Below are 26,335 nucleotides of genomic sequence, written 5' to 3' on the forward strand. Positions count from 1 at the left end.
TTTCTTTTCTTTATTTCACAGCAACAACTCTGAGAAAAGAAGCATTCTGTTCACCTGTTGCGTCTTTGCTTGTTCTTTGTCAATTGCAAAAAAAACTGAATGTATTACATGAATTTATTTCGAACACAACTTGTTTTGAAGGGAAATACTTTAGTTTAAACAATGTTAAATACTATGTACAAAACATTCAAAAGTTCTCTGTAACTTGTAAAGAGCATTTAGAGCAACCGGCAACAATGCAAGCTCTTTTACCGTATTCCTGAAACAGTATCCAGACTACGTGTGCATCTTCTGATGGTGTCTCCTGAGGTGATAGTTTCTTGAAAAGCTCTTCCCGCACTGGCTGCATTTGAACATTCTCTGTCCTAAGTGAAGCATCTGGTGAGCTTTGAGACTCTGCGGGCGGCTGAAGCTCTTGCTGCATTCGGAGCAGCTGTACGGCCTCACACCAGTGTGCTTCCTTTCGTGCCTCTTCAGGTCTCCCGACTGCCGAAAGCTCTCCCCGCAGTGGGTGCACAGGTAAGGCTTCTCCCCGGTGTGAGTCCTGAGGTGCACATTTAGCTGGCCGACATATGAGAAGCTCTTGCTGCAGTGGGGGCAGCTGTATGGCTTCTCGCCCGTGTGAATACGCTGATGCTGCTTCAGACCGTAGTGGTTTGTGTAGCCCTTTCCGCAGTCGGTGCACAGGTACAGAACCTTTAACTGCTTAAAGCAAGTATGAGACTTGAAAGCCTTGGCATTTGCACAGTTCATTCCACAATGCGGACATACGTATTCCCCCTCCTTCTCCTCCAGCTGATCCACGAGGCCGTCTTGATCACAGCGAGACAGAAACTCGACGGGGTGGTGCCTTTTGATGTGTTTGATAAGGTAGCTCTTCATGGTGAAGGAAAACTGACAGAAGGAGCATGGAAAAAGCTCAGAGGAGCAGTGATACTTCATACACGAGTTGCTTTTCTGATGCTGTTTAAGTTTGCCAGATGTGGAGAAATCTTTACTACAGCGGCCACAGCTGTAAGGTTTTGCATTTCCATGTGCCATCTGCTCATGACTTTTCAGGGAATCCGGCTCATTAAAGGTTTCCTTGCACTGTTCACACTTGAGCTGTTTTGAGGAGCACTTGTGTGCTTGGAGGTCATCTGGATTTCCATATGTTTGTTTACAGTGATTGCAGCTAAACCATTTGTATTTGACAAACTTCATATTTCTGACAGTAGGTGCCTCGGGCTCAGTGGAACTCCTCTCAGTCTGAGCAAGAATGGCTATTTTGCGTTTAGGTGCTATGAGCTTGGTTATGGCAGAAACGTTAGATCTTGCTCTGAGACGCTGAGGCCTGTGAGAAAGACGAGGATGAACTGAATCAACACTGGCAGCAGCAGGGACTGAACCATCCTGTTGATTTTCACCTGAGGTGTCCCCTGTGTGTAGCTCATTTATGTGCTGCTGCAGGGAATCCACTGAAGAGAAAGCTACTGGGCATTCAGCACAGCTAAAGGGCATTGTGGCAGAGCCCTCTGGATCCTTATTTATTTTTTCCCTCCTGTCAGTCTCTTTCTGATGACTCTGCAGGTGCCTGTTCAGGTCATGGTACTGGCCAAAGCATTTCTGACACAACGCACAGACATAAGGACGCAACTTCTCATGGACAGTTGCCTTGCGTTTTTTCAAAGCAGTTTTATTTGCAAAGCTCTTCTTTGCAGAGGACTTCTTTGGGTCTTGCAGATTCTCAGTGACATCAGTCTCCTGTGTTTCCTTAGATACACTCGGTTGTGCAGCTTTTGAAAGTTCTGCCTTCGAACATAAGCTCTCCGTTTCACCAGGGGTCTTACTTCGGTTCTGAGCTTTAAGTACAGCCTGCTTTCTGTGAACAAGCTGGTGTCTGATTAAGCCAGAAGCTTGACCAAAACTCCGTCTGCAATGTGGGCAGCAGTAAGGGCGTTTGTTTGAGTGGACAGACAGTTTGTGCCTCCTAAGGTGAGGTATTTGCTTAAAAACCTTCCCACAATCGTCACATGTTTTGGACTTTAAAGAATCAACAGATAATACCTCCACAGATGTTGCAGAGGGACCTGCATCAGCACTGGAAGCAGAATTTTCATTACAAGCTTCTTCAGTGACTTCAGGCTGCAGGTGAAAGTATTCTGTGTGCCGCTGGAGGAAGACCTCTGTCGAGAAGGAGAGCTGACAGTGGGAGCACAGGAAGACTGGAGATGTTGCAGATATATCCATCTCTGCTATTTAGAAAAGAAGCAAAATCAACCAGTTAGCTCAATGAAAAATAACCACTTTTAAATCAGCAGTTTTAAGTAAACTTTGAAAATAATTACCTGTTACATTCAACTTCAAAAACCACTTCTGGCTCCAGTCTTTGCTGAAATGGGCAAGCAGCTTTCTGCCCGGCCACACTGTGAGCTCATCTCCAGTATTTATGGTGCGACAGCAGTGAAAAAGGATGTTCTCTTTGTACTGAAAAGCCAACAAGTTTGCTTCTTCGTTGTTACGAGCAAAGTTGACAAACCTGTAGAAGAACAACGTTACACAAGTAACGTGTGTAAAAAACACATGTGGAGTGCAAAATTTGATTAATAAAAGGGGCCGAGTAGAAACCACAGACTGCATATAAAAGACAGCTGTAGCCTTCAGGTATAAAAAGTGCAGCCAGTGCCTCAGACCTGTATTCTTTGTCATGGCCTACTACAGGCATCACATTGGACTATGAAAGGATTCATCAGATTCTATAGAAGTCTATGAAAAATGTAGCATGTCATTGACAAGTCATTACCATGTGGGAGTGCACAGTGTTACAGGGCTTGAGCTATACTGTCAGTAACTAGAAACAAAACTTCCAAACTGAACAGACAGATACATTCATTTAGAAGTCAATACCTCATCCAGTTTGAGGTTGAATCTTGGGCAGCATCAATGTACTCATACTGGTCTTCTCCTTTGTGAATCTGTAGAAGATTTAAATATCAATACATTATAAGCTTGGCAAAACAAGAAAAATTCAAATTAGGACTGAGTACTGCACTGTTGATTTAAGCTTAACAAATCTCACCTCCCAGGAGAAGTCACTTTCCATGGCATTTTCACCTGTTGTTCGTTCCCCCTCATATGGTCCAAAATGCATTCCAGGAGACACTATTGGTCCTTGATTTATCACCCCGACCCCTGCACCAGGAATACTAGATCTGCCAATCATCATGCCAAACGGTAAAGTAAGGAGGGCCCTCTGTGGGACACCCATGTTTGTTGGAAAGTCAAGAATGAAAGAGGGGCCATTAATGTTATTAGGATCGCTCTGGTCCTGGAAGAGAGTCAGACATTCCTCACAACCTGGAAAATGAAGCAAGAAAGAAAACAGAGGAACACAGTCAAAATGCTATTTGGTGAGTAAAAGTTTGTGAACTCTTCAGAGTTTTCATGCAAGTCTCAAAAACAATCAAACCCTATGAGTGTCGTGAACACTGCACATACATCTTATTGGAGCCCAGACAAGTAGGACTATAGTAGCTTATTAGCTTCACATTGGCTATAGATATGATATTGAAAAGACTCAAGATGTCTTTCATTTTATTGTATTACTCGTAGTCCATCGTGATTTTTCAAGTCGCATAGCAAGTGATAAGTGTAGTAGTATAAGACGAGTCCTTCCTCAAACAAGTCTTCCCTCTTGGCGTTAACTGACAAAGGTATCAAATGAATCAGCGAGGATGTGGTGAGCGCATTGTGCAGCGTTTTAGGAAGCTGTCTTTGCTCTGTCTGTTATTCCGGAAACCAGTAAAAATGTACATTGCTTCCCTTATTGCCTTTCAAATGTACACTAAGACCACAAGTAGAAATAAGGCACTGAATCAACATATTTCCTTCTGACAGTTAAACATTTTTAAAACGGTAACAGTCAAGCAAGACCTTTCTATGTCATTATCGAACTAGAATGCACATGAAGTAATGGTGGGCCCTGCAATGGGATATTTTAAGGATTGTGAAGAAATTGAAACATTTATTTTATGTTCTAAACAACATATTTCAGCATGACAAGGTAATTATCAAGATAGTAAGGCCTTTTATTAGCCAGGATTTTTTTAAAAGAATAAAAAAAAAATACATAAATGCACATGACATACTAATAAGTACATTTCAAAGTTGGACAAATCCACATGAATTTTTACTACTAGAACTTGGGTAGGTATAATATTGCATGGGATGTGCAATAAACGTAGTTAATTCTTGCAACTCATTGTTCAAGTTGAGAGATGTGTAAATAGAAAGGGAAGGTAGGATTTATTTCAGGACTTCAGCAGTTTTAGTTAGCCAAATAAATCAAGATTTAACCATCCATTATGTAAGTAAATTATGAAGAAGAAAAGTGTTTCGCTTACAAAAGCCATTCTGACCCTCTGGGTTTTCCTCCTGTCCCACAGTGCCCAGCAACTTCTGGATTGACGTTTGTGCTGGCTCCAAAGCAGGAGCCACTACAGGAACAACAACAGGTTTAGAAACGGAGGGGAAGACTTTAAATCTATCTGGTTTAGAGTGTTTTTTCGTCGTTACCTGATGGAGAGCTATTTTTAATGGGGAAGCACTTATCTGCTTCTACAACTTCCTCAGTTGTTTCAACCCACTCCACGTTGCCCCTGTCCGACATGAGTAAATAATCTACAGGCAGTGGATGGAAAATAATAATGCGAGTTATTAATATACAGACACACACGCACAAAATCAGAGAAATGTAGCTAGCGCAACCACGCTAAACTGGCCAAAGTTTTCCAAAAAAAACATTGCTGGCTAAAATGAATGCAGATGGTGTTTAGCTGTGATACAATTCAGTGAGAGAGGAGAAGACAAACTAAAGTTTCGTATAGAGCTATTAAGTCTTTGTAGCTAATAGCACAACTTTGCAACGTGTAGCAATTCTAACTCAATTAGCATCTAAACGAGTAGTGTCCATATTATCCATATTTTGTGATAACTAAGAGGAACGACATTAAAATACATAAACGTCTGTACCTATTCGACTCACAACAGTAATAAATATTTGACACTTCTCTGACTAGCGTTCAACTAAGTCATTTTTAGCCTTTAGCACACATGAGAATCAAACCAACTTCCGGCTTCCCCGGAAGTAAATAAAGCTGACTTTCAGCGTAAGAGTACGCATTTATGTTCTTTTCCAAATAAAAGTGTCAACGTTCAGTCAGTCAAACTACACGTTTTCTGTTCATTTTCTGTCATATCCTTCTACAGCACTTCTCAACTACAAATACCGATACAAAGCAATATCTAATAACCACATGAAAGCCACAAAGCGCGTTCACTGACCATCACTTAGGATATAAAGCCTGAATTGTGCCAGATATACTGAGCGCCGCTGGTGTAGTGGTATCATGCAAGATTCCCATTCTTGCGACCCGGGTTCGATTCCCGGGCGGCGCACGTTGTTTTGTCTTTTCATCTGGCTGTCATCAATATTGTCAACATACTATGTAAGGAATTACTCATACATTGGTAATGTGATTAATGGTAATATGCATAAACTTAAAACTAAATGCGAAATGTAAGATCCACAGTGTATATTATCGGTAAATTTAGCTGCAAACCTATATATGTGTACAGTTCACTAGAAAGCGCACTTTGTTTGTTTAATGTCAATAAAAAATGAATACAAAAAAACGACTAACTCTGAATACATTAGCTTATTTGAGTTTATTATTAAAAGGTTAGGTTATTCCACGTGCTACAGATTGAAAATAAGGGCATGGACCAACATAGAGCATGAAGATGGCAAAAATGGATAGGCAGAGGAAGGAGGGTTTTTGTTTTAGCTTGTATCGCGTCTCCTAATGGATGTCTTGCAAGTTTAATCAGCGACCTAAGAAGTTGTGAACTGCTCGGACCGGACTACTTCACAGACAATCCCTTTCAACATCCATTTGCTGCTGGTGCTTGGAACCTGTTGCCTGGCAACCTGCTGAATTGGGTCTGCTGCCGATATTGTACTCCGGAGAGAGGGCAAACAAAAACAAAACCGCTGCCGAGCAACAACGTAGCCAATAAGACGTGAAACAAACTACTTGCAGCATCAACATGAAATCTGTTCGTGAAAACACCCCGGCGTGCGAATTCAATGCTCAGGGATGCCTCAAAATGTGCGGAATGTGTCCTTCTTGCGTCTTTGCACCAAAACCACCGGGTTCCACTCACCGTTTGTGGAAAGCTTCGGATGAATTCAAGAGAAAATTCACGGTGGCGTTACTTTTACGATGCAGAGACGTACAACTGCTCGAAAGCATCCAGAGACTGCTGAGTGTTACGTCATTGACATGGTGCACGTACGCCAGGTCAAGAAGCCCAGCTTCACCGCGGAAATACCCCTCTCACAGTCCATACCGAGAACTGGATGGAAAGCCACTTGGTATGGATATGGATGAAACGTGGAACTGGTTCAACAGTAGTTCAGTCTGGAAGAAATCAAGCTACCTCTGCCGTATTTTTTCCCTGTGTGACATGGAACTTTTACGCATGCTCTCTAACTTAACCAGCGTGCTGTTGGTCAGACAGAAACGAGGGTTTATGCAGTTTGGTGGTAAGGTTATATGAAAATAGCAAATTACCATTATTATCTTTAGATAATCCTTTGCAATTATCGTCCCTTTTGAATTTTAGATCCTCGGCCCTTTGCATTTTGTACAATTCGTTGAATTCTCACAGTGGGCCACTAGAGGCCGCCAGAGGAAAGATATACTGTTGGATGTTTTTGGAGATGGCATTTATTCTATGGAAATATTTGATAAACAGAAACTGATATTAGTGATTTCTGCTTTGCACAATATAGCACATTTTTCCAACAGTTTTTTGCTTTTATTGTTATTACAGGTCAATAATCATGTGCTTCTTTCAGTGAATAACCATAATCCCAATCAACATGACCAGGACACAGAAGATCCTGCTCTCATGGTAGTTCCAGGATCTTCAAAGTCTGTCTCTGGAGTTAGCCAATATCGAGACTTCATTGGCTGCCTACCTGTTGATCTGTCCAAAAGGATTTTAGGCAGGTCAACACAATGGTGTTCTATTAATGTTCCAGTCTGTGCTCACAGTCTGTGGTCACTAAATTAATAGAGAATACTGTAAAAAAAAGATTCACTTAGTCTTGTTTGTTGCTGTGTTGGAACATGCACAGGCTACTGGGGCCTTAAGAATGTATTTTAATTACTAAAATATTATTTAATCAAATGCATCACATTCAAGCAGGTAGACCATGTATGAAAGAGCAACAAAGTCAAGAAAACTATGATTTGTCTGAGGTTAAACAAGTGTCTTTATCCAGGTCTGTTAGAGACGCATTCTTTGAGACGTTGCAAGCGGGTTTGTCGGTCCTGGAAGCACCTTACAGACGAAACCATGGAGGAGATGAAGTTCAGAAGAATTTTTCAGGATCAAATTAAGGCCATTATGGAGGTTGAAAATTTGAACGACTTCATGATTTATAAATCTTAATATTTACTGTGACTTTTGACGATGACAATAAAATGCTGACTCTTTGATGTTGTGGTAAAATCTGATATTAGCACGGTGTTATCTGTTTGTTGTTTTTTTAAAACCATACAATAATTCCAAATCATTTTAAAAAAACTAAGCATAACTAATCGACATTATGTATCTTTTCTCCTGCAGGACTGTAGTAGTATTAATAAAGTCAATCCTACCTATGTCAACATTGTTGAAGTCACAGTACCGGTAAGGTATGATGAGGAAGAGGATGTTCATTCTGCCGTGCAGAGGGTCAGTATATAGGGTTTTGCAGCTCTACTAACATCATCTTATGCTCCAGAAACGATCAATGATTGTTTTTTCTTTGAATTTTTCACAGGTCAAGCCATTTGAAGCTGCTTATGCTAAAACCAAAACAGTTCAGATGGAAGAGCGAAATGTTTATTGTGGTGCATATTTTACCAAAATGCTGCAAGACAAGTTAGTGCATTAATTTTCCTTTTGGTCTGAAGCAGGAATCTTGTTTGTATAGAGTGACTATCAAAACCCTGTGTCCTTCAGCTAAGTTTGTGTGTTTGTCAGAGAAGACCCACACCGGGTGTTGGACTACAAAGGCGGCTTGCTGATGGCCACAGGCTCAAAGGACCGTTTAGTCCATCTGCTTTATGTGGCATCTGAGACCAACACCGTGGCGGTGATGAGAGGACATGTTGGCAGCATTCGGGCGGTGCTGCTCTGTGAGGAGAGAAATCTGCTCATAACTGCAGGCTGCGATGCAAGCATCAGGTGAGGATGGACGAGCTTTTCCTCAAATTATTCAGTTTGTGATAGGAATTTCATGAATGGACTGCATCTTAGATTAAGGATAAACTAAGACATAGAATAATAATGAAATTACATCCTCAGCTGTGACTGAATTATATTTAATTGGGTTTATGATTTTTGTCATGTCGTCATACATTCAGATGTTGGAATTTGAAGACAAACGAGTGTGAAATGGTACTTTATGGTCACACTGGCACCATCAGATGCCTGGACGTCCACGCAGATAGACTTGTGTCTGGAGCTAAAGATCATACAGTAAAAGGTAACCAGAGCACAGCATTTGTAAAACCTGCTTAATTTCACTGTAGAATAATAAAAAATCTTGATTCAGGTTTTACTCAATAAATAAGTTTCTTAAAACATGGCTCTTATGCTTGTAGGCCATTGAATCTTAAAGGGGGCATTTTGTTTTAGTGCTTCAGAGCATTTGGGTTGGGTTTCTGAAGTCACTACTGACGAAAAAACCCACAAACACACCATTTTGTTTTGGGCTCCCTATATCTAAAAATGTGACGTCTGAGTTCTAATGGAGTTCGATCATTTTCATAGAGTTGAAACGGCCATATTCCCCATTTGTTAGTGAATGTCAGTACAGCAGAGGTACCGTAACTGCTTTACAAAAACAAAAATATGTGAAAAATTGGGCATTTGAGCCACAGTTCCTAATGTTAGGAGTGGAGCAACCGGGAAGTCAGGGTTTATGAAGCCAACATGTGATAGAGCAATTATGACATAAGATTTCAATGGTGTTGTTAGCTGGCTAGTGGCCGTTGCGTTATACAGTGCCTGTTTCAACAACTTGACCCACTGAACATGACACGTAACTGTATTGTGCCTGAAAGGGGGATCAGTAGCTTACCAGCTGTTCATGGACCAACTGCAGACGATGGAATTTAAGATATTTGAGAATAAAATTATCAATCAAGTGTTTTTTTTACATGTCAGTGTAACAAAACACTTGTAGGTGTCACATGTAAACATGTGCTCCAAGTGTTATCAACTACTACAGATCTCAAAAGAGATAGACTCCGAGGAAGAGAGTTGAGTTAGTCACTTGATGTCCTAAAACGATCCACTTAAATAGAGAAAAAGTGTTTCTCTGTTTTGTTTTAGCCAAAGAATTTCAACAACATTTCATTGAGATCTCAGGAAATTGTGGCTGGTTGTGAAAAAGAGGCATAAAATGTGTTCTTTAAATTCAGTTCCCTTCACTTCTCGTTTCGCTTTATCAGCTCAGGCTCTGATTGACTGTGGAGACATCTGGGTCCACAAGCAAAATTTCAATGGCTGCTCTGAGCTTGGATGTGCAAGTGCCCACAGCTCTGAAAAATGACAAAAAGAAATGCAGCTGCTGGTCCACTGTGCAAGAATGGCCCACACTGCTGCAACCCAGCCCAAAATAATAACACTAATCGGGAAATTAATGTTAACAGTAATGTCAGTAAACTATGAACCATTGTTTTACCAGTGTGGAGTCTACAGACGTGGATGAATTTTAAGGATTTTCATTTCAAGCACCACAGCTCTGTCCAATGTGTAAAGATTGACAAAACAACCATCTACAGCAGCTGTCGTCGAGGCCTGGTCAAAATATGGAGCATGGAGACCGCATCACTGCTCAGGGTGAGACTCTTAGTAGTATTCATTGAGAGCAAAATATGCCTGTTGGCTTTTAGTAAAGTGCATCTAGTTCATTGTGCCATCAGCTGTTGATAAAATCTTTGAGTTTGTTCACATTTGTGTCATGCACTACTTCTCCAAAGGTGATTGATGCCCACAAGAGCTCAGTGAAGTGTTTGTTTTTCAATGAATGGTACCTCCTATCCGGGGACTGTAATGGCAAAGTCATGGCATGGAGTGTCAGCGGCGATGATAAAGAGTGTCTTAAGACTTTCACGCACCCGGCGTAAGTGAGACATTTTTGGGGTAGACAGAAATTTAATTCAATATTCTAAATGTAGTCAGTTAAGAGCACTGTATCTGTTTTTCAACAGTGAAGTAAAGTCTCTGGCCCTCATATACCTCCGTGTTATTACTGGCTGTGTGGATGGAAATATTCGCATATTCAATTTCCTCACTGGAGATTGTTTGAGAAACATCATGACAGAGTCTGAATCAAGCTGCATACTGTCTCTGCACTTTAATGACCATAGGTGAGTCAGACTTTAGGTGGGTTCAGACCAAAAGAAAAGTGAACTAAGGGCGGCGTAATTACTTATCAATTCAGTAGAGAGACCAGAATAGCCATGTAAAGAGAGGGGCTGTGCAAATGAATAACCCTTCAGTAAATTAGTTGATTAATTCATGAATGAATGAGAGAAATCTAATAAGTAATGGAGGACAAACTCAACATAGCTGTCTGCTGGTTCCCAGAGCTCTATGATTATAGGTGTCATCTATCTAAACGGAGCTGAAAAAGAGCATGCAAAGAGAAAAGTCAGCAAATCTACAGGACCACCAGTTATGAAAGTTATGAAAATGTATCCACTCCTGGATTTTCGCTATTGGTTATATTTAACACAGCAACTAAGCACCAGCATCAGCTGCATCAGTCACTGGTTTGTTGATGTGGTTACAGGTAGCAAGACAAATGTAAATACGATATAATATAATATGATCCAATAAAATCTCTGCCCTCAGCATGTATTCATTTATCTACCTACCTGCTACATATACCCCAAATGCTCTATTTATCTCACTACAAGAACATAGAAACTAACATGAAATTATAAAACAGGTAGCAGAGGTAAGGCCTACAATCTGACTGCACCCCCGTCCCAATTTCTGTCAAACGAATTCAAAGTAATATCCAATGCAAAATTGCATTTACACAGGTGAACCTCAGATGCCCAAATGCAAGTGAATGCAACATGTAACTGCTCTACTTTGGAACTGGTATCCATTAGCCACTCTTTGTGATTATCTCACTGAGGGGCTTCAGGTCCATGACAGAGCATCTCATCTTTAGATGTACCCCTTAATTACTTTAAGAACTACAAATTTTGCTTTTATTTTTACACAAAAGAGCCACTTTAGTTATCGATTTACCTATTTATTTTTTTGATTTTGCTGACCGTTTACATGTGCCACCCATTTCCCAGTCTGTATTCTCGCTTGACCAAATCCAGAAAAATATATCCTGCCTTTTTGAAGATTTGAGATCTATGTTCGAGATGCATACCTAACAAATCTTAAAACCACATTATGTGACCAGCACAAGGCAGCTCACTGTTGCATGGTATTTATGAATGTAACCAAAGATCCAGACGTGAATATTGTGAAATACTTCAAAAACGCTCCAGAAGCTGAATTCACGCAAGTAAAGTGAGGCACATTTTTTGCTTTGTGTTTGATCTGAACGCATCATTATTTTGTTCTTTGTGTTGTGTTTAAATTGCAATATCATAGTGATGGCAATTCTAGTTGTCCTCTCTACCCTCTTTCAGTATACTAGTGAACACCACATGCAGTGTGAAGCTCTACCAGTTTGCCAAAGTGTTCTTGGATTACGCAGACGCAAGACATGACAACCATATCAAGGTGGTAGCTCAGGATGATTTAATTTCTGAGAGATCCACAGATATGCTCAAGTTTTCTTACACCTCCACTGGACGAGGTGACATGACTTCAAACACCCAGAAGAATCAGAAATGGAACAGCATGAAATCAGAGAGAATGTCTACCACCACTAAATCTCGAACACGAGGTAATCACAAGGTGTTTGGAAAAGTAGAAATATGCTTTAAAAATATGAAATATGAAAATAGCCTTTAAAACCAGCTGATCTTTGTTCTAAATTAAACTTTTTTTAAATAGAAAGCGTGCGCCGTGACACTGCTAACCAGTCAGTGATGCAGAGTGAGAGGGCTACATGTGAACGAATGAAGAAGAGAGGCCCTCATCATCCTCTGACTCGTGACTCCATCCTCCTCAGGGTCGGTGCCATACAGAGGTTGCTATGTATGGATGAAGTCAGTGTCAACATGGAGAGCAATGCAAGGCTAAGAGATTCATGGGGTGCTCGCACACCTCCAGATCTACTGCAGTCTGATACAGAAAAACAGAACACGCAGACTCAGCTGTGTCCACTGCAGCCCACTCACGATGGTCATCACAGGAGGCCTAAGACTTGTGCCCCAGTTCTGAAGAAAGCTGTCAGTCAAAACATGAAAAACACACCACGAACCAGAGATGTTTTCTCTGCCCCTCGTAATGAAATTAAAAAAGCACATTCTCACAGTGACAACATTCACGGGCCAAACAAGAGAATGAGTGGATTCAGTAAAAATGCCACAGTGGGGCTGCATCTACCTAATCCAGAGTGTTGCATTGAAACTAGACCGAGCTTGCCAGCTTTGCTCCCTTTCAGAGGGCGGGGAGGATTCAGGCCGCTACCAGTGACGCAGCTTAAAGACTCTGTCCAGGCCAACACAGAGCTCATACAGAAGAGTTAAAACTGTCTTATAGGAACAAGATGATACAGAGAGGAAGGCCAAATGTGCATCAATAGATGAGTTATTACATGTGTCTTCATGAACTCTGTCACCACTGTACAATCCCTGGCTTGAATATCTTAGTTTTTCCAAGGTCCTTGTTTTTTTTGTTAAAATTTTTTTAACAAAAGGTTGTTTCATTAAAATTACACTAGGGGTCAGTATTGAATCATCTTAATGGTAACTGAAAAATGACTCAATCCTATTGTAGTTCTGCAGTATACTTTAGTTTTCTTTGTTTGTTTTTATTTTTTCAAGGTCTGAAGGTATTCGATTAGGTTTTAAGTGCACTTTAAATCATAAATAGTGATATCTAATTTAAAAGTTAAAAGTTCATTTAAATATCTTACTGACTTAGAGTCCATTTACATAGACTAGTTTTTATAAGAAGAGTGAAAAGCACAGTTGAATACAGATGCTTGGAGTTTATTATCTTATTTACAAGTTTAATTTGGTTGTAATTTTAATTGCATAAAGTAACATGCAGTTAAAAGTATTTTCTTACTTTTTAAAAATCTTAAACACTGAATATATAGTGTTCAAGGTATGTTTCTTGTGGTTATAATTGCCTGCTTCTTACAGACATGCCTGCTGTTTGTTAATAATTATATGATCATCCACAAATTTTCCTTCACTTCACTAGTGGATGTGAAAAAAACAATCAAACAACAAATCTCAGCTGATTTCAGCTGCTGTTGTACTTCTGGGTAAAGTCATCGGAGGGAGCAGAGTTTGTCCCATACAGATACACCTTCCACCCTGCCACCTGCCCTCCAGGCCCTGGTGCCTCAAGGGCATCATTAGGAGTGACGAGGTTGAAGATCAGGGAGTGAAGGTCCTCTGCTTTGACAGCAGCAGCACAACAGGCTAGGCACTCGTGAATAACAAAGGCTCATGATGAGACTTGACTCCACTTTGGAGAATCTTTTTTCACAGGCGTGCGGCAGCTAATTTGATTTGGTCTGCAGAAAACTAGGGAGAATGCGGTCTCTCTTTTTTCTTGTGGCGGTTTGAAAGAGGAAGACAATACAATCCCCTCCTGCACCCCCAGGCTCAGTTTAGCTTCATCAGGCAGCACACACCCCCCCACTATTGTTTCATCAGGTATAGAGTCTCTTGTCCAGGACCAGCACAGCTGTAGGGGGGATAAAGAGCGTAAAATCAAAGCAAAGTTAGAAAGGGAAAAGTCTTCATGGAGGAATGCTCTTAGACCTTCTGTTCCCTTGTGTAGGCCCTAGGGTTGGCTGGGGAGAGGAGGGTACAGGTTTATTTATGCATGAGGAGAAGTCTGAAAGAAATGACAGTTAACCCCCTCATGGTAAAAGAAGGTCTTAAGAGTTTGTAGGTGGGGGAGAAAGCAACAAAAGATGACCCAGTTTGCCCCAGCTGACCTTCGATCTACACAGATCTCCATCTCCAAAGACTCATATTTGCATCATAGTTCATTTGTCAAATAAATTTTTCCATTTCTGTCATGCTGTGTCAGCAGCAGGTTTAAGCTATCAACTGCATCTGGATTGGTGCCATTTTTCCAGGCCAGGTCAGTCCAGGCCAGTCATGGTATGGAATGTGATTAACCAAATCATGGTCCATGTTATTTTTGTATTTGCATGTAACTCAGACGGGTGGCTGACTTGTCCTGGAGCCATTCAGATATCACACCGTTAACAGGTCTAACGATGTGAGCATCAGATGCGAAGGCTCAAAGAACATGCAAATCATTGTGTTCTCATGAGGAACTGAGTCTTAGAAATGGTTACCAAGTGAAAAACACTCAGTAATGCATTCCATGATTACACAGAAGCTGCTAGATAATTAAATCTGTGGTTAAAAAAGAATCTTAGTAAACAAGTTCAAGGTCCGATAGTGCAGTGACTACAACAACAACAAGTGCCATGATCTTAGGACAGCTTTAAACAGCAGTCCATGCGGCCTGCGATTGCCTAAGCCTATGGTTAAGAATTCAGTACAGCCAGGCTCCAAACAAGATCCATATGCCTTTCTAACCTAATTTGCAGATAGTGAAAGTAAATCCAACCACAACCAAGGGATGCAATTAACAGGAGCACCATTGCTGAGATATGGCACTGATTAACATCCGCATCCAGCCAGACCAAGTCGATAAGAGGGAATCTGATTGCTCATTGACAGTAGTGGGCAGGTTTGTGTTTTCTAGAGTTGGAGCTCATGGAAATCAGGAGCCATTGATTGAGCCAAAAAGAGTAGATTGAAACCACTGTGACCACACGTGAGGAAGATGATCAAAGAAACTACTTCTGGCTACCCATATAGAGAGCTAAACTGTAACAGATGATTGTGCAAAGTTGTTGCTCATAAATAGATCAGCACTGACTAACACGTGTCATACACCAATACAGACTGTAGAGGCAATGCCTGCATTGGTCAAGGCTGTTGTAAGTGCCCTGTTCCAAGGTCCAAAGACTCGACCCCGACACCGCCTACCCAACCACTCCGATATTGGCTTTCTTTGTTAGCTAAGTTTAAAAATTCTTTGTCAGTCACGAATTGACTGCTTATACTTTAAGGCCATCTGTCTTTATATAGTAACATCTGGGGTATATGTTAACAATAACAAAAGACATTATTTCCTATCCTAAGATCTATTCCTTACAAAACTAAATTAAACACACATGCTTTAGCACCAGATGCTAAGGCATTTATAACACTTAATGTTCACACCTGTAATACAGGCCTGTTATCAGGACATCTGAAGTTCTTCCAGTCTCATCTCAATGTGTTTTTAACTGAAATCTCACTCATTCTGTTTTGTGATGTTATTGAACTGAAACTCAGATCTGTAATTGAATAGTCTTAATCTCTTTGGGGCTTTTAAAGGCATTGGAATGTTGCATTCTTGAGGTTTTTTTAATGGCATGCCTATGTGAATGTGTTTCAGTGAGCAGCTATTAAACAAGAGAGAAGGGTGCCATGAATTGACCTGTGGTCTCAATGGTGCTCCCAGTCTTCACAAAGCTGTCCCAGACGCATGCAGGCGACAGTGTTAAGTGTCATAATTTCACTATTTTCTCAAACATAAATACACAGACGTAAAAGTCAAAAGGTCAGCCGCGTAAAACTTCCGTATTCAGAGGTCAGCAGTCACATATCGTCTGAGGAAGGAGAGGTTGGCACTTAGGAACAACAAGGCTATTCACAGAGGAAAAGTTTCTTCCTGCCACAAAATGAACAGAAAATTAATTGTAACACAGGACTACAAAGGTCTCCATGCACCACAGCAGAAGAATAAAACACTTTAGAGAGCCCAGAGCTGCAGCATTAGTGAATTAGAGGTCTTGTGTTAAATGACGTTGAACTTTTCTGGATGTGATGTGAAAATGGCACCATTTTTCTTTTGACATCATCGACTGCCACATTACAAAAAAAAAACAGCGACTGGCTACAATCTGGCTACAATACCAAGTGTTTCTATTTAAGGCTCCAACACACAGATGATGTGAGAGAAAGTTTGGAAAAACTAATGGACATCTCTATCAGTGAATTCCTCATAGTGTGACTCATGCACTACACTTCTGACAAACAATTAGCTTCTCGCTCATGTCAAGTACAGATGTTTGCTCTCCTCTGAATGCTGATACCAGCAGAGCTCTCACTGTTTGGCGAGGTCATGGTGTCTGATAAGGAAGGGTCCTTATGGATTGTAGGGAAAGTGCTCGTTAAAAGAGAGCTTTTGTAGGTGCATTCTGAAACAGGTTTTGATGAATTTCCCATAAGCTTAGCTCTTTGATTTGCATTAATCAAGATAATGCACCCTGAGTTGAACTGCTGCTGCATTTGCATTTTGAATGGAAATTATAGTGGACCGTGAGGTTATTAGTTCATAGTGACAGATTTCTACATCAAATAACTGAAAGTGAATAGATTTCTGCAAGATAGAAGCAAAAGGGGCAACTTTAAAAAATATTCATTACTATTAACCTGGCCTGCGTTTAAATCATCCTTGGTGGCCCGCCAAATAACAGACACAACATACACCTTCACAGACATGATAACTCGGCTGCTGTTTGTACTGTAAATACTCTGTGGGCTTCTAACCCTCTCCTTACTTGACCCTGGCCCAGGAAGACTCTTTGAGCTGAGGAGAACCAACGGGTGTCCTAGTGTAGATATTTCACAGCTCGGCAGGTGCCCTAACTTGTTGTTACAAGTGCTGGGAAATAACATGCAGTCTGGTTGATTCATGCCATTTGTGTTTTTCATTTGGTCGTCATGTGCAGGACTTTTTTACTTTCTTGAGGAGACCTAGGGATAAAACTGACCCATATTAGCAGCAGATGTTTTGGGTCATGGAGTGGAGAGTGTTGTGTGCTTTCCCAGACACTGTTTGATGAGGAGGGGCATCTGCAACCTGATGGCATGAACTTTTCACTTGAAAGGAGTTTAAACTCCATTTAGGATAAATCTTTTTTTATCGGCTACATTCACCTTTTACACTCGCATTTGTCTGAAACACATTTCAGACCTCACCAAAACATTAGGCATTAGCTTTAACTTGAAAGGAAGGTGGGTTTGACTTATGGACCTCATTTGTAAAATCTTCATAAAACCCCACTTTGCCATGGAAATTACCTCATCTGTAAGCAATGTTTAGACTTGAGATAAGTGATTGTTCTGCTGGTTATGTAGGAGTACTGCAGTTTTCCATGTATCCAGACCTGTGATGAACTTTGCATCCATTTTGCTTAATGAACAGTGTGAAAGGAAACATTACTTAAAATGTGTGAGGAAAAGATTAGAAACAGAGTTCAGTGTTACTTAAGTGTTTGGAAATGTGATTTGTTCCTCTTCTTTTTTTTCCATTTTTTATGAACTAAACATTGGAGACAGCAAACACTTGTGCTGTTTTTAAGCCTAAAGCACTGAGTGAGAAGTGTGCTTAAATAGTTTTTTAGTGGGTAGACCCACGAAAAATGAGTCGATTAAATCCTTTTCCATTGCCAGTGGCAGTGTGTTTCCTTGGTGCTCTGGAGCTACATGGTATTGAGAAACTTCAACCACCCTTCAGAGGACTGGCCTGTAACTCCGACAACATGAATTAAATCAGATTATCTGAAATAGCTGGTTCCTCAAAATGAATTAAAAGAGGTAAATATTTTGAAGTCAGACACGTCTTGCAGCAAATGTAATTGCCCCAGTTTGACCTGCAATGACTGATGATGAGTCTTTTAGCTGTCTCAGGAGTTTTTGCCTTACAATATGTACATAGTGTGTATTGTTGTACGTGTATGTACAGTGTGTGTATTGTTGTACAACACATGCCTATCTTGGGAACACTCTTCTAAGAGATTCCTAAATCTGAGTTTTATTTTCCTGAATAAATACATTTCCTGAGTGTACAATCCAATTATTCAACCCTAAATTACTGTTTTTTTTCCCAGAACACTTGGAGCGCCTGTTATATAAATCAGTTTGCTGAGATACAGCGCAACACAACAAATCATGTTGACTTTGGCAGAGAAAGTGCCCTGCACGTTGTTCACTGTAACTGTCTGTCATTAAGTGTTTTGGAACAGTGAGTTTTTTCTGATGAGCTTTTTTTTATTGGCTTTAGTTGCCTCTTGCAAAATATGATACAACTGAAAGTGGTGACAATTACCCCAAGTGGGGTTTTTTCTGAGAAAAAAATGTTCATAAGGACACCAGAACACTGGGGAACTAAAGCACTAAAAACAATCTGGCAGTAGTGTCGTGGTACAAACACGACAGAGGCTGATTAACAGTGGAAACAGGTTAGCACAGGGGAGTTCAGGTGATGCAGGAGGTGGAACAGCACGTTGCAGCTACCTTGAAATTGGATGAAGATGGATCATGGGAACTCAAAGGCGATGCCCCCCTCCTGTCTTCAGGGAAAGGGAACTTCCCTAGACAAAAGATGTTGTGGTAGACACAACACTGCCCTGGTAGCTCAGTTACCTGATGTACCCGTTACTGTTGATAGCAAAATTTTAGCCCAGAAAACTGATGTTCATATGCTAACGTTTAACAAAAGCTCAGTTAAACAGCTACTCAGCTATGCAAGCAAAACCAGTGCAAGTTCAGTTTGCTAGTGGACCAGTTTCAAAGTCAAAAATAGCTTATTTCCTTTAGAAGGCAGATCATTTGATTCATTGCCAAATTTGTTCAGTTGGTAATTGTTGTTAATAGGTAACTTATCCTCTTAAATCATATCAGTATCAAAATATTTAATTACTGTGAGTTAGCATGATATTATATGAGTGCAAAGTGCACTCTCTAATGGGCAATTTTGCTTCTTTTCTGATGAAGCGATACCATTGTTCATTTCTTCCTTACACAGTCGACCGTTCCCTTTGAACTGAGTTTTTTTTATTCTTGCTTTGCTCCCTATGGATTGGGATCCTACTTAACAAGGCTGAAGACAATGTGCTGTCCACTTCACAGAGAATTATTGAACAATCTGCATTCTCTTGAAGACCAGGCTGACAGAATAAAAGAAAGACGGGATTCCAAAATAAGGACGGATGCAAGTCAGATTGCAGAACAATGAGCTGAAACACACAACTGGTATATGGTTCAGTCTTGTGTAAAACCTTTAGACCTTATCTAGATTTCATAAAGCACTTCACAACAAGTTTCTCTTTACTCAGATTTTATTCAGCGTTTATTATCAAGAACTGGTGTATGCACTGCTTTTTAAGTATGTAGTGCTCAGTGTCTGAGGAAACTCTCTGACTTGTTGAAAAGCTGAGGATTAAACCAAAGAACAAAGCTTATTGTCATTTTATAAACTGTCCTTAATAAAATATTGATTATAGCTGCTAATAAAGCGCACACACTTATCTTCCCAGAAAGGTTTTCAAAAACAACTGTAAAAGACTGCATTTATCTCATAAATACAACATATTTGGGTGTTTTTTGATCAAACATTCTCAGTTCCTGGATGAAAGCATGTAACCACGACCATTTTACCCTATACTTTTCTGTCATTTTCAACTTATGTTGAAATGTACTTTTTTGTCTTTTTGAGTGGGATGCTGGCAAATAAGGGGATAGATTTCTCCCCTTTTGTCATTCCACGATTCATTGAGTCCAGCAGCCTCTCACCCAGCCCTACCCCCGGCTACAGCTGTTAAAACACCCCATATTATTCCCATAATTGATTCAGTGTGTGGGCTGTTATTTTACTATGCCAAGCTGGATGAGTAAGGAATCTAGAACTATAGTGGTAGAGATGCCAGCATTTTGTGACTACTGACATTCCTTAGTTAATTGTGACATTTTTTGATGTCTTATTGACAGATGATTCCAAATTTTATTGTATAAAAATCACAGTTTGATTTTAAAACGTGTTGATGGACATCACAGGTGAGTCTGCTGTGATTAAAATTTCTGTAATATTTTTCTTTTCCAATTGCAATAAGACAGTGTGATACATCTGTTTGGCTGGTGGGTCTGATTTGCATTTCATAACGTATGAAATGGATTTGGACCGGGTGATTTTGCGGAATGATTTGAACTTAGAGGCTCACCAAGATAAACATGTGTTTTCACGTATTCCTTTTATGTCTTTTAAGTTGTGTAGTGACTCGGTTTTATAAAACATTCACCTTTTTCAACCCTCAAGAAGCAAATAACCAAAGGAATTAGCTAATTAAGGGCTAATAGTTATTTTTTCCTCTAAGATCTCTTAAAGCTTACTTAACAAATGAGATTTAGGGATTTTCGGAACCATTTCTTATAAATTCATCTGCCAGTAATTTGCCTCTGCTTCCCCTGGAGCACAGTGTCTCTGGTTTTGACAGCTTTCAAACTACAGTGTTTTATGGAGCTTCCCCCTGTAGACATTTAATAATTTTCTTTCAACATCTGTTACCAGCTGCAAGAAAATTAATTTGAAACCATTAAAAACGGACTGCAGATTCGCAAACAGAATCCTGTTGAGCAGCACAAGTCCGTAAATTTATAGGTCTCCCTCGGAAAATCTCTAGAAGGTGAGATAAAGAATGTAACTGATCCTCATGCAGCTGCAGCCTTTAACAGTCAAGAGTGTGTTAAAGGTGCTCGGCACTGGCGTCCGGGTAAGTGTGCTGTTTTTCTTCACCAATAAAAGCATGAAGTAAGAATGACAGAGCTGGGGTTGTCTTTCCCACACAACCTGCACACAATATCTCACATTTTGCAGGGTGTGTTGTTTGGAGCTGTCATCTAGTTACAACTCCTCTCAAAGGCTGTGAAACAGCTTCATTCACTTTTAAGTAGTTCAATTGAAAGGCAAGCTAGTTCCCTATTTAGATCTTGTTTTGATGTGATGTGTTGAAGGTTACAGAGAGATAAAAAAATAGGTGAAAATTAAGGCTAAAAGAGAAATAATGGGAGTCTAACATTTTTGCTAGGCTCTTTCCAAACACCAATCCGCTGCATATGTACATAAGGGAAACCTGATACCTAATGTGATAAGTTGGTAATGTCAGACCACACTTTTCTTCTTACAAGTGTCTACTTTTGTCTATTTTGCACATTGATGTGGTAACATCAAAAGCCATTCTTACTGTGAGTTTGAAGCTTGGGCTTAGTCTCACAAATGCACTTCATGTGTTTTGAATAAACTGGATTTACTTGAAACACTTAGAGAGGCAGTGAAAAAGAGCTGCCTGTGTCACAGGCCTGAGCATGATCCCCACTGATGTGAAATGTTTAAGACCTCTTCAGATGCAAATAGCTTAGTTGGAAATGTCTGTCACAGAGAGAATCCTCTGCCGAATAAACTCTTAAAGAGGTTAGATTATGCCTCTTTCAGTTTTCTACTTCCCTTAATTGTGTTATAAACATCTTTGTCCACGTAAAAGGTCTACAAAGTGAACACTGAAGAGAATTATTCAAAGAACTATATCACTGAGCTGCCTTAAATGCCTCTTTGGTAGCCAAGGCTATGTTTCCTTGACTTAGTGACAGCACCATGAAATACATTTGCAAAATGACTGCTTAGTTGCCAGTTTGGAATGTCTCGAACAAAAAATGAAGAGCTGCTTTGCACATTACCAGTTTTGGAGCAATCAGATGACCATTTTGAGCAGACCTGCCCATTTGGAAAGCTGACTTTCAAGAGACAGGAGCTAACATAGAAGTTCTATGTCAGTGTACAGTACAAGAAAATAGGGTGTTCTTCTAACATCAGAGCACTTACACCTATACAAATAGATCCCTAAAATGAATTTTAGAATGAGGATAATAGGCCCTTTAATACCTTAAGCACTGAATCTACAGTAATTTCAAAATTATATGGATAGTTTAGCTTTCTAGTATCTTCCACACATGAAGGTAACAGTAAATTAAACTGCAGAGTGGTAGCAAATGAAAGGGAAATGTGTTAGAAAAGTGCTGTGCCACCACGTGTTGCTACAACTGCTTCACTGCACCTTGGCATTGATTCAAAAGGTGCCTTGACTATTACTGGATGGCTGGAATTCCATTTTTCATAAAGCTATTTCAACATTTGATGTTTAGATGATGGTGGTGGAGGATGCTCTCACCGTTCCAGGTATGGGTGAAGAATCATTTGGAAATGGATGTATTTGAACATTAAGTTTGTTCGAATTGTAACTTAAAACTTCTGTCACTCAAAGTATTTATGCCGTACACAGGAAAGAAAAATGTTTATCTATAAAACCAAATGAAACCAAATTTAGGGTTAGTTGGTCTGTTTATCCCTAACAAAATTGTGAAATAGCTCTTAATGAAGACATTGGCATTTATTTTTGTCAGACAAAACTGCAGAGATGAGAGCGCAAATGTTGACATTTTCACATAATAATTATGTTAAAATTTACAGTGCTTTACAATTTGTTAAGCAAGTCATGCTGTACATAATTGAATGTTTTTGGCTATTACACTTTGCATTTAAAGATTGTCTTTAAAGAGGACAAATGAGCTAGTCTTGTCAAATGAGTCGTTCAAACAAACTTCTGGGAATATCTCCAATAAATCAATTTATTAATTTACTTTTTGGCTGTTGTTTAAATTTTTTATTTTTTTATTTACAGTGAAATCTATGTAATGGGAATCACTTTTACAGAGAGTGGATCAGAATTAGAATTAAGACGAATGATATAAGGGAGTGTAGGATCTGAAAATTGGCAAGTGAGACATTTTTTACACCGATTTTGCTGCATCTTTTAAAAATCTAGTACTCCAATCAGTACAAATTCTTGATATTTGTGCAGTTTCAGAGGTTTAATCTTACAGTCTTAAGTCTGGCCAGTAAATATGAAACGAGGGTAAACAGAAGAGTTTACATACTTTTATAACATGAAAGTCACACTTCACACAGTCTCAAATATTTTCCCAAACAGAGCATAATCCGATGTATAGATAATGTAAAAATTGCTCCTTTCCCTGTTTTATTAGACAACAGATCTTTTTAATATTTTGTCGGAAAACAAGCTGCTATTAAATGATTATATAATATACATGATTATATACTCCAACAGTCGGCTCTGAGGTGCCACTGGGCAAGAGGCGGGGTACAAGCCGCCAGTCCATCACAGGGCCACACAGAGACAAACAACTCTCACACTCACTCCTACGGTCAATTTAGAGTCACCTGTAAACCAAACCTACATATATCTTTTTTCATGAGTGGATGCACTTTTATTTAGTGTTTGTCTTGCAAACCAACAGAATTTACTTGGGTTGCTGAGGGCCCCTCCTTTTTTCACTAATCCTAAACTAAACCCAACCTTAAATGGCAACAATAGGACTTGGTGGAGACTAATGTTTTGAGAAGGGGTCAAACCACACTAAAATCCAGTGGAATTGCTCTCCGTGGCTAATTAAAACAAACCGGTGGACTGCAATCACTGCTCCAGTTGGCATAGCCCATGTAAACAGCCTGTTGCACTAAGAGAGGAATCAATGATTTTTAGGACTAAAACTGTGGCAAGTGTCCCAGGCGGGTTAGAGTGAGAGTGCTGTGCTGGATGACAACTCAAGGGTCACATCTGGGTTCATTGTGTCGTGAAAAACGTCTCAAGAGATGTTCAGATATCTAGAAATACAAGTGGCAATGATATTTCTTCAAACATCCATGTGAATATGACATATTTGCCAGACTTGCACTCGGCTGAGTGTTTACCTCTGGGAATGTCTTCTCAAAAGTGGCATGAAGACGTGACGGAATTTGGCATTGTGCTTGATACATTCCACATGGGCCAGCTGTTAACGTGACAGTAGGTGAAAGCAAAAAACCCTTAAATCTCATGTGAGGTTAAGTTTTCCCACATGGCAGAGACCGATACTGAGAATTACTGGTATGGACTGAACCATCAAACCTGAGATTTGAGTAGTGATACTGGATACTGTCAAAAGCTTGAATCCTTCCATCTCCTCTCTCCTCCACTTCTGTGGCATGAACTTAATTGTTCATAGTCTGGCTTTTGTGACAATGTGCATAAATTGCTGCATGCTCTGTATATCCTCAGTTTAAAGATGAATTCTTCTTTCTTTTTTATTGTAAATTCTACATGCATGCCAGTAAATATTCACTCAATCACAGAGGAAAAACATATTCAAGGACGCTTGTTCTTCCAGCTCAGTTGGCTGTTTTTGGTCAAAGTTTTATTGAACTAACTCTGTATAATTGGCTTGCGCCCTCTTCTTTTTCCGCAACAATAACACATCCATGCCAACCACTTCCTGTTCTCATTCTTCAGGTTTTCCCACTATAGAGGGGAACAAATACAACAGCTTGAAACCTTTTCATGTATGCTGACATGATGTCTGTGGTTTTCATTTACTTTGAGGAGAAAAGGTGCCCCATCCACCTCACGCTCCTCGAATGATTCGAAGATGAGTTGTTTTTTATCATTGTGGCGTGCCACTCATGCCATTCACCTCCATATGGCTCTGAGAATGATGACCTTCCTGTGAGCCAATAGAAATAAAACTGAAATAAAGCAGAGGGTTTTAATTATTTTTACCCTCTTATCGTTTTTTTTATTTATTTTACCATTGCCCACTGGCGTTTTATCCTCCATGTGGTTCAAACGTGCACACAAAGAATATCACATATCAGAGACTAGACTGAAGGCTAAGAAACACTTATCATTCCCATTTTGATATGTAAACAATCTGCTGTAGGTCAGTGGCTGTAGAACTCGTGCTGTAACAGCACATGTAAACACGCCTTGCATGATGAAAAAGGTGCTAACAGGGCTCAGGGCACAAACGGTACATGACATGTTTTTTTTTTTTCATCTTTGAAGCAGACAGATTAAGGACTTATTCTGCCAGATGAAAAAATAGAAAACCACCATCAATTAGTCCAAATCCACTCAAAAGTACAAATATATGAGGCACACGCAATACTGAGGCCTGTCACCAAAAACCTTATTTGCTTTCTTAGTAAGAGTTGAATGAGAATAAATGACTGGATTCATGAAATATCAACACTTAACACATTGAAATTTCCATGGTTATTGAATCTGGCATGAAAAAGGGTGAACATTTCCAGCATATATGTATATTATATGGTGAAAGAGAGAGAGAGAGAGAGAGAGAGACATAGATGTGTATAATATATTCAGCCCATTTCTTTGATGGCTTCCAAAAACAGGGACTGTATCTGGAAATCAGACCATGTTCCCTTGATGATAGGATTGACACCTCATGAATTTCTGTTAAATATGAAGCCAAGTGACATATAGAAAAGCTTTGAATTGAAGGAAAGGGAAACAACCAGCTCAGCTCTGTCAAAATGTAACTAAATCGATGTGATAGAACCTCCTAGAGTCATTGATTGTCATTTCATGTAATTTCATGTCATTTGTCGCATGCATACTGTAGTGTAGACTTTTACCTTTACAGATGTTATGTGCTAGTCTGTTTAAGAGTTGATTGTCTGATAAACCTCCAGAAAGTCCTCAGTCTATTTAAGCTGTGAGAAATGGAAAAATCCACCAGCTGATGAAGATCACATGATGAGACCAAAAGCCCAAGAGCAGGCGCCACATCTAAAGTACCACTTGGTGTGTGTTCCTTCCTTAAATGCTGTCTTTAAGTCCGAGATTAAATTAGCCTATTCACAAAGACAATAGATGAACATTTTACAAAAACAAATTAAGAATGGCTGAATAACCAAAGTGTTATATCCTCTCACACACATATGCATGAAATTATGTTGCATCTGTAGCTCAGAGTGTAAATCAGTTTATTAGAGATTATACAGGTTAGTGTTGTATTCTGTATTTGTAAGGCAGCCATGAGTTTGCAAGCCCCATCAAGTTTGCTTCATATTTTCTGTGACCGCAAGGCTGAAAGAGGAGACTGAAAGAGAAACGGGCTGAGGGGCTTCAAAAAAGTGCCTGTTGGAAGGCTCGGTGTCGGAAAGGGCCTCCAAAACCTTTCCAATATCATTTTTGGAGTCTTGTCTGACAATTACTGTAAAACCGACAATCAAACTTTCATGCTCACTTTTTGTAGGGATTGGCCGGGTGTACAGTTGTGAGAGAGTAATCATAAATTTAACTTCT

General features: G+C 39.8%; 2 protein-coding genes and 1 non-coding gene across 5 annotated transcripts; 2 read left to right on the forward strand and 1 right to left on the reverse strand.

The window, feature by feature from the left end:
- Window position 1: 1 nt before the first annotated feature.
- LOC140277989 (histone-lysine N-methyltransferase PRDM9-like) lies at window positions 2–5,107 on the reverse strand. 3 transcript variants are annotated; one of them, XM_072372861.1, is made up of 7 exons: window positions 5,011–5,107; window positions 4,555–4,659; window positions 4,383–4,475; window positions 3,059–3,336; window positions 2,887–2,954; window positions 2,328–2,518; window positions 2–2,231 (listed from the first exon to the last, which is right to left on the reverse strand). In XM_072372861.1, exons 2-7 carry the CDS (start codon window positions 4,646–4,648, stop codon window positions 277–279), a joined length of 2,679 nt encoding a protein of 892 aa, XP_072228962.1. In that variant the 5' UTR covers window positions 4,649–4,659; window positions 5,011–5,107; the 3' UTR covers window positions 2–276. The 3 variants fall into 3 exon arrangements, with proteins under 3 accessions (XP_072228962.1, XP_072228960.1, XP_072228961.1); XM_072372859.1 differs by having other exon boundaries at window positions 2–2,234; XM_072372860.1 differs by having other exon boundaries at window positions 2–2,234; window positions 5,024–5,101.
- Window positions 5,108–5,365: 258 nt separating this feature from the next.
- trnag-ccc (transfer RNA glycine (anticodon CCC)) lies at window positions 5,366–5,436 on the forward strand. Its single transcript has one exon. It is a non-coding gene; the product is annotated as a tRNA-Gly (tRNA).
- A 591-nt stretch (window positions 5,437–6,027) lies between these two features.
- fbxw10 (F-box and WD repeat domain containing 10) lies at window positions 6,028–12,922 on the forward strand. The gene is made up of 12 exons (XM_072373288.1): window positions 6,028–6,586; window positions 6,902–7,051; window positions 7,331–7,461; window positions 7,678–7,785; window positions 7,874–7,974; window positions 8,077–8,280; window positions 8,460–8,581; window positions 9,788–9,942; window positions 10,083–10,225; window positions 10,314–10,472; window positions 11,766–12,025; window positions 12,136–12,922. The coding sequence occupies exons 1-12, from the start codon at window positions 6,088–6,090 to the stop codon at window positions 12,771–12,773; spliced, it is 2,670 nt and encodes an 889-aa protein (XP_072229389.1). The 5' UTR covers window positions 6,028–6,087; the 3' UTR covers window positions 12,774–12,922.
- Window positions 12,923–26,335: the final 13,413 nt, after the last annotated feature.

This window comes from Leuresthes tenuis, unplaced genomic scaffold (genome assembly GCF_036924035.1).
Source record: "Leuresthes tenuis unplaced genomic scaffold, fLeuTen1.0.hap1 SCAF_20, whole genome shotgun sequence".
Lineage (NCBI taxonomy): Eukaryota > Metazoa > Chordata > Actinopteri > Atheriniformes > Atherinopsidae > Leuresthes > Leuresthes tenuis.

Bases quoted from the DNA above. Each gene is read 5' to 3' on its own strand.
- LOC140277989 (XM_072372859.1), bottom strand. From the start codon at position 4,648: ATGTCGGACAGGGGCAACGTGGAGTGGGTTGAAACAACTGAGGAAGTT. The intron at 2,955-3,058 runs GTGAGATTTGTT...AATCTTCTACAG, and splicing joins AAAGTGACTTCTCCTGGGAG to ATTCACAAAGGAGAAGACCA. The intron at 2,235-2,327 runs GTAATTATTTTC...TTTTCTAAATAG, and splicing joins TTTGAAGTTGAATGTAACAG to CAGAGATGGATATATCTGCA.
- fbxw10 (XM_072373288.1), top strand. From the start codon at position 6,088: ATGAAATCTGTTCGTGAAAACACCCCGGCGTGCGAATTCAATGCTCAG. The intron at 7,462-7,677 runs GTTGAAAATTTG...TTTCTCCTGCAG, and splicing joins AAATTAAGGCCATTATGGAG to GACTGTAGTAGTATTAATAA. The intron at 10,473-11,765 runs GTGAGTCAGACT...ACCCTCTTTCAG, and splicing joins CTGCACTTTAATGACCATAG to TATACTAGTGAACACCACAT.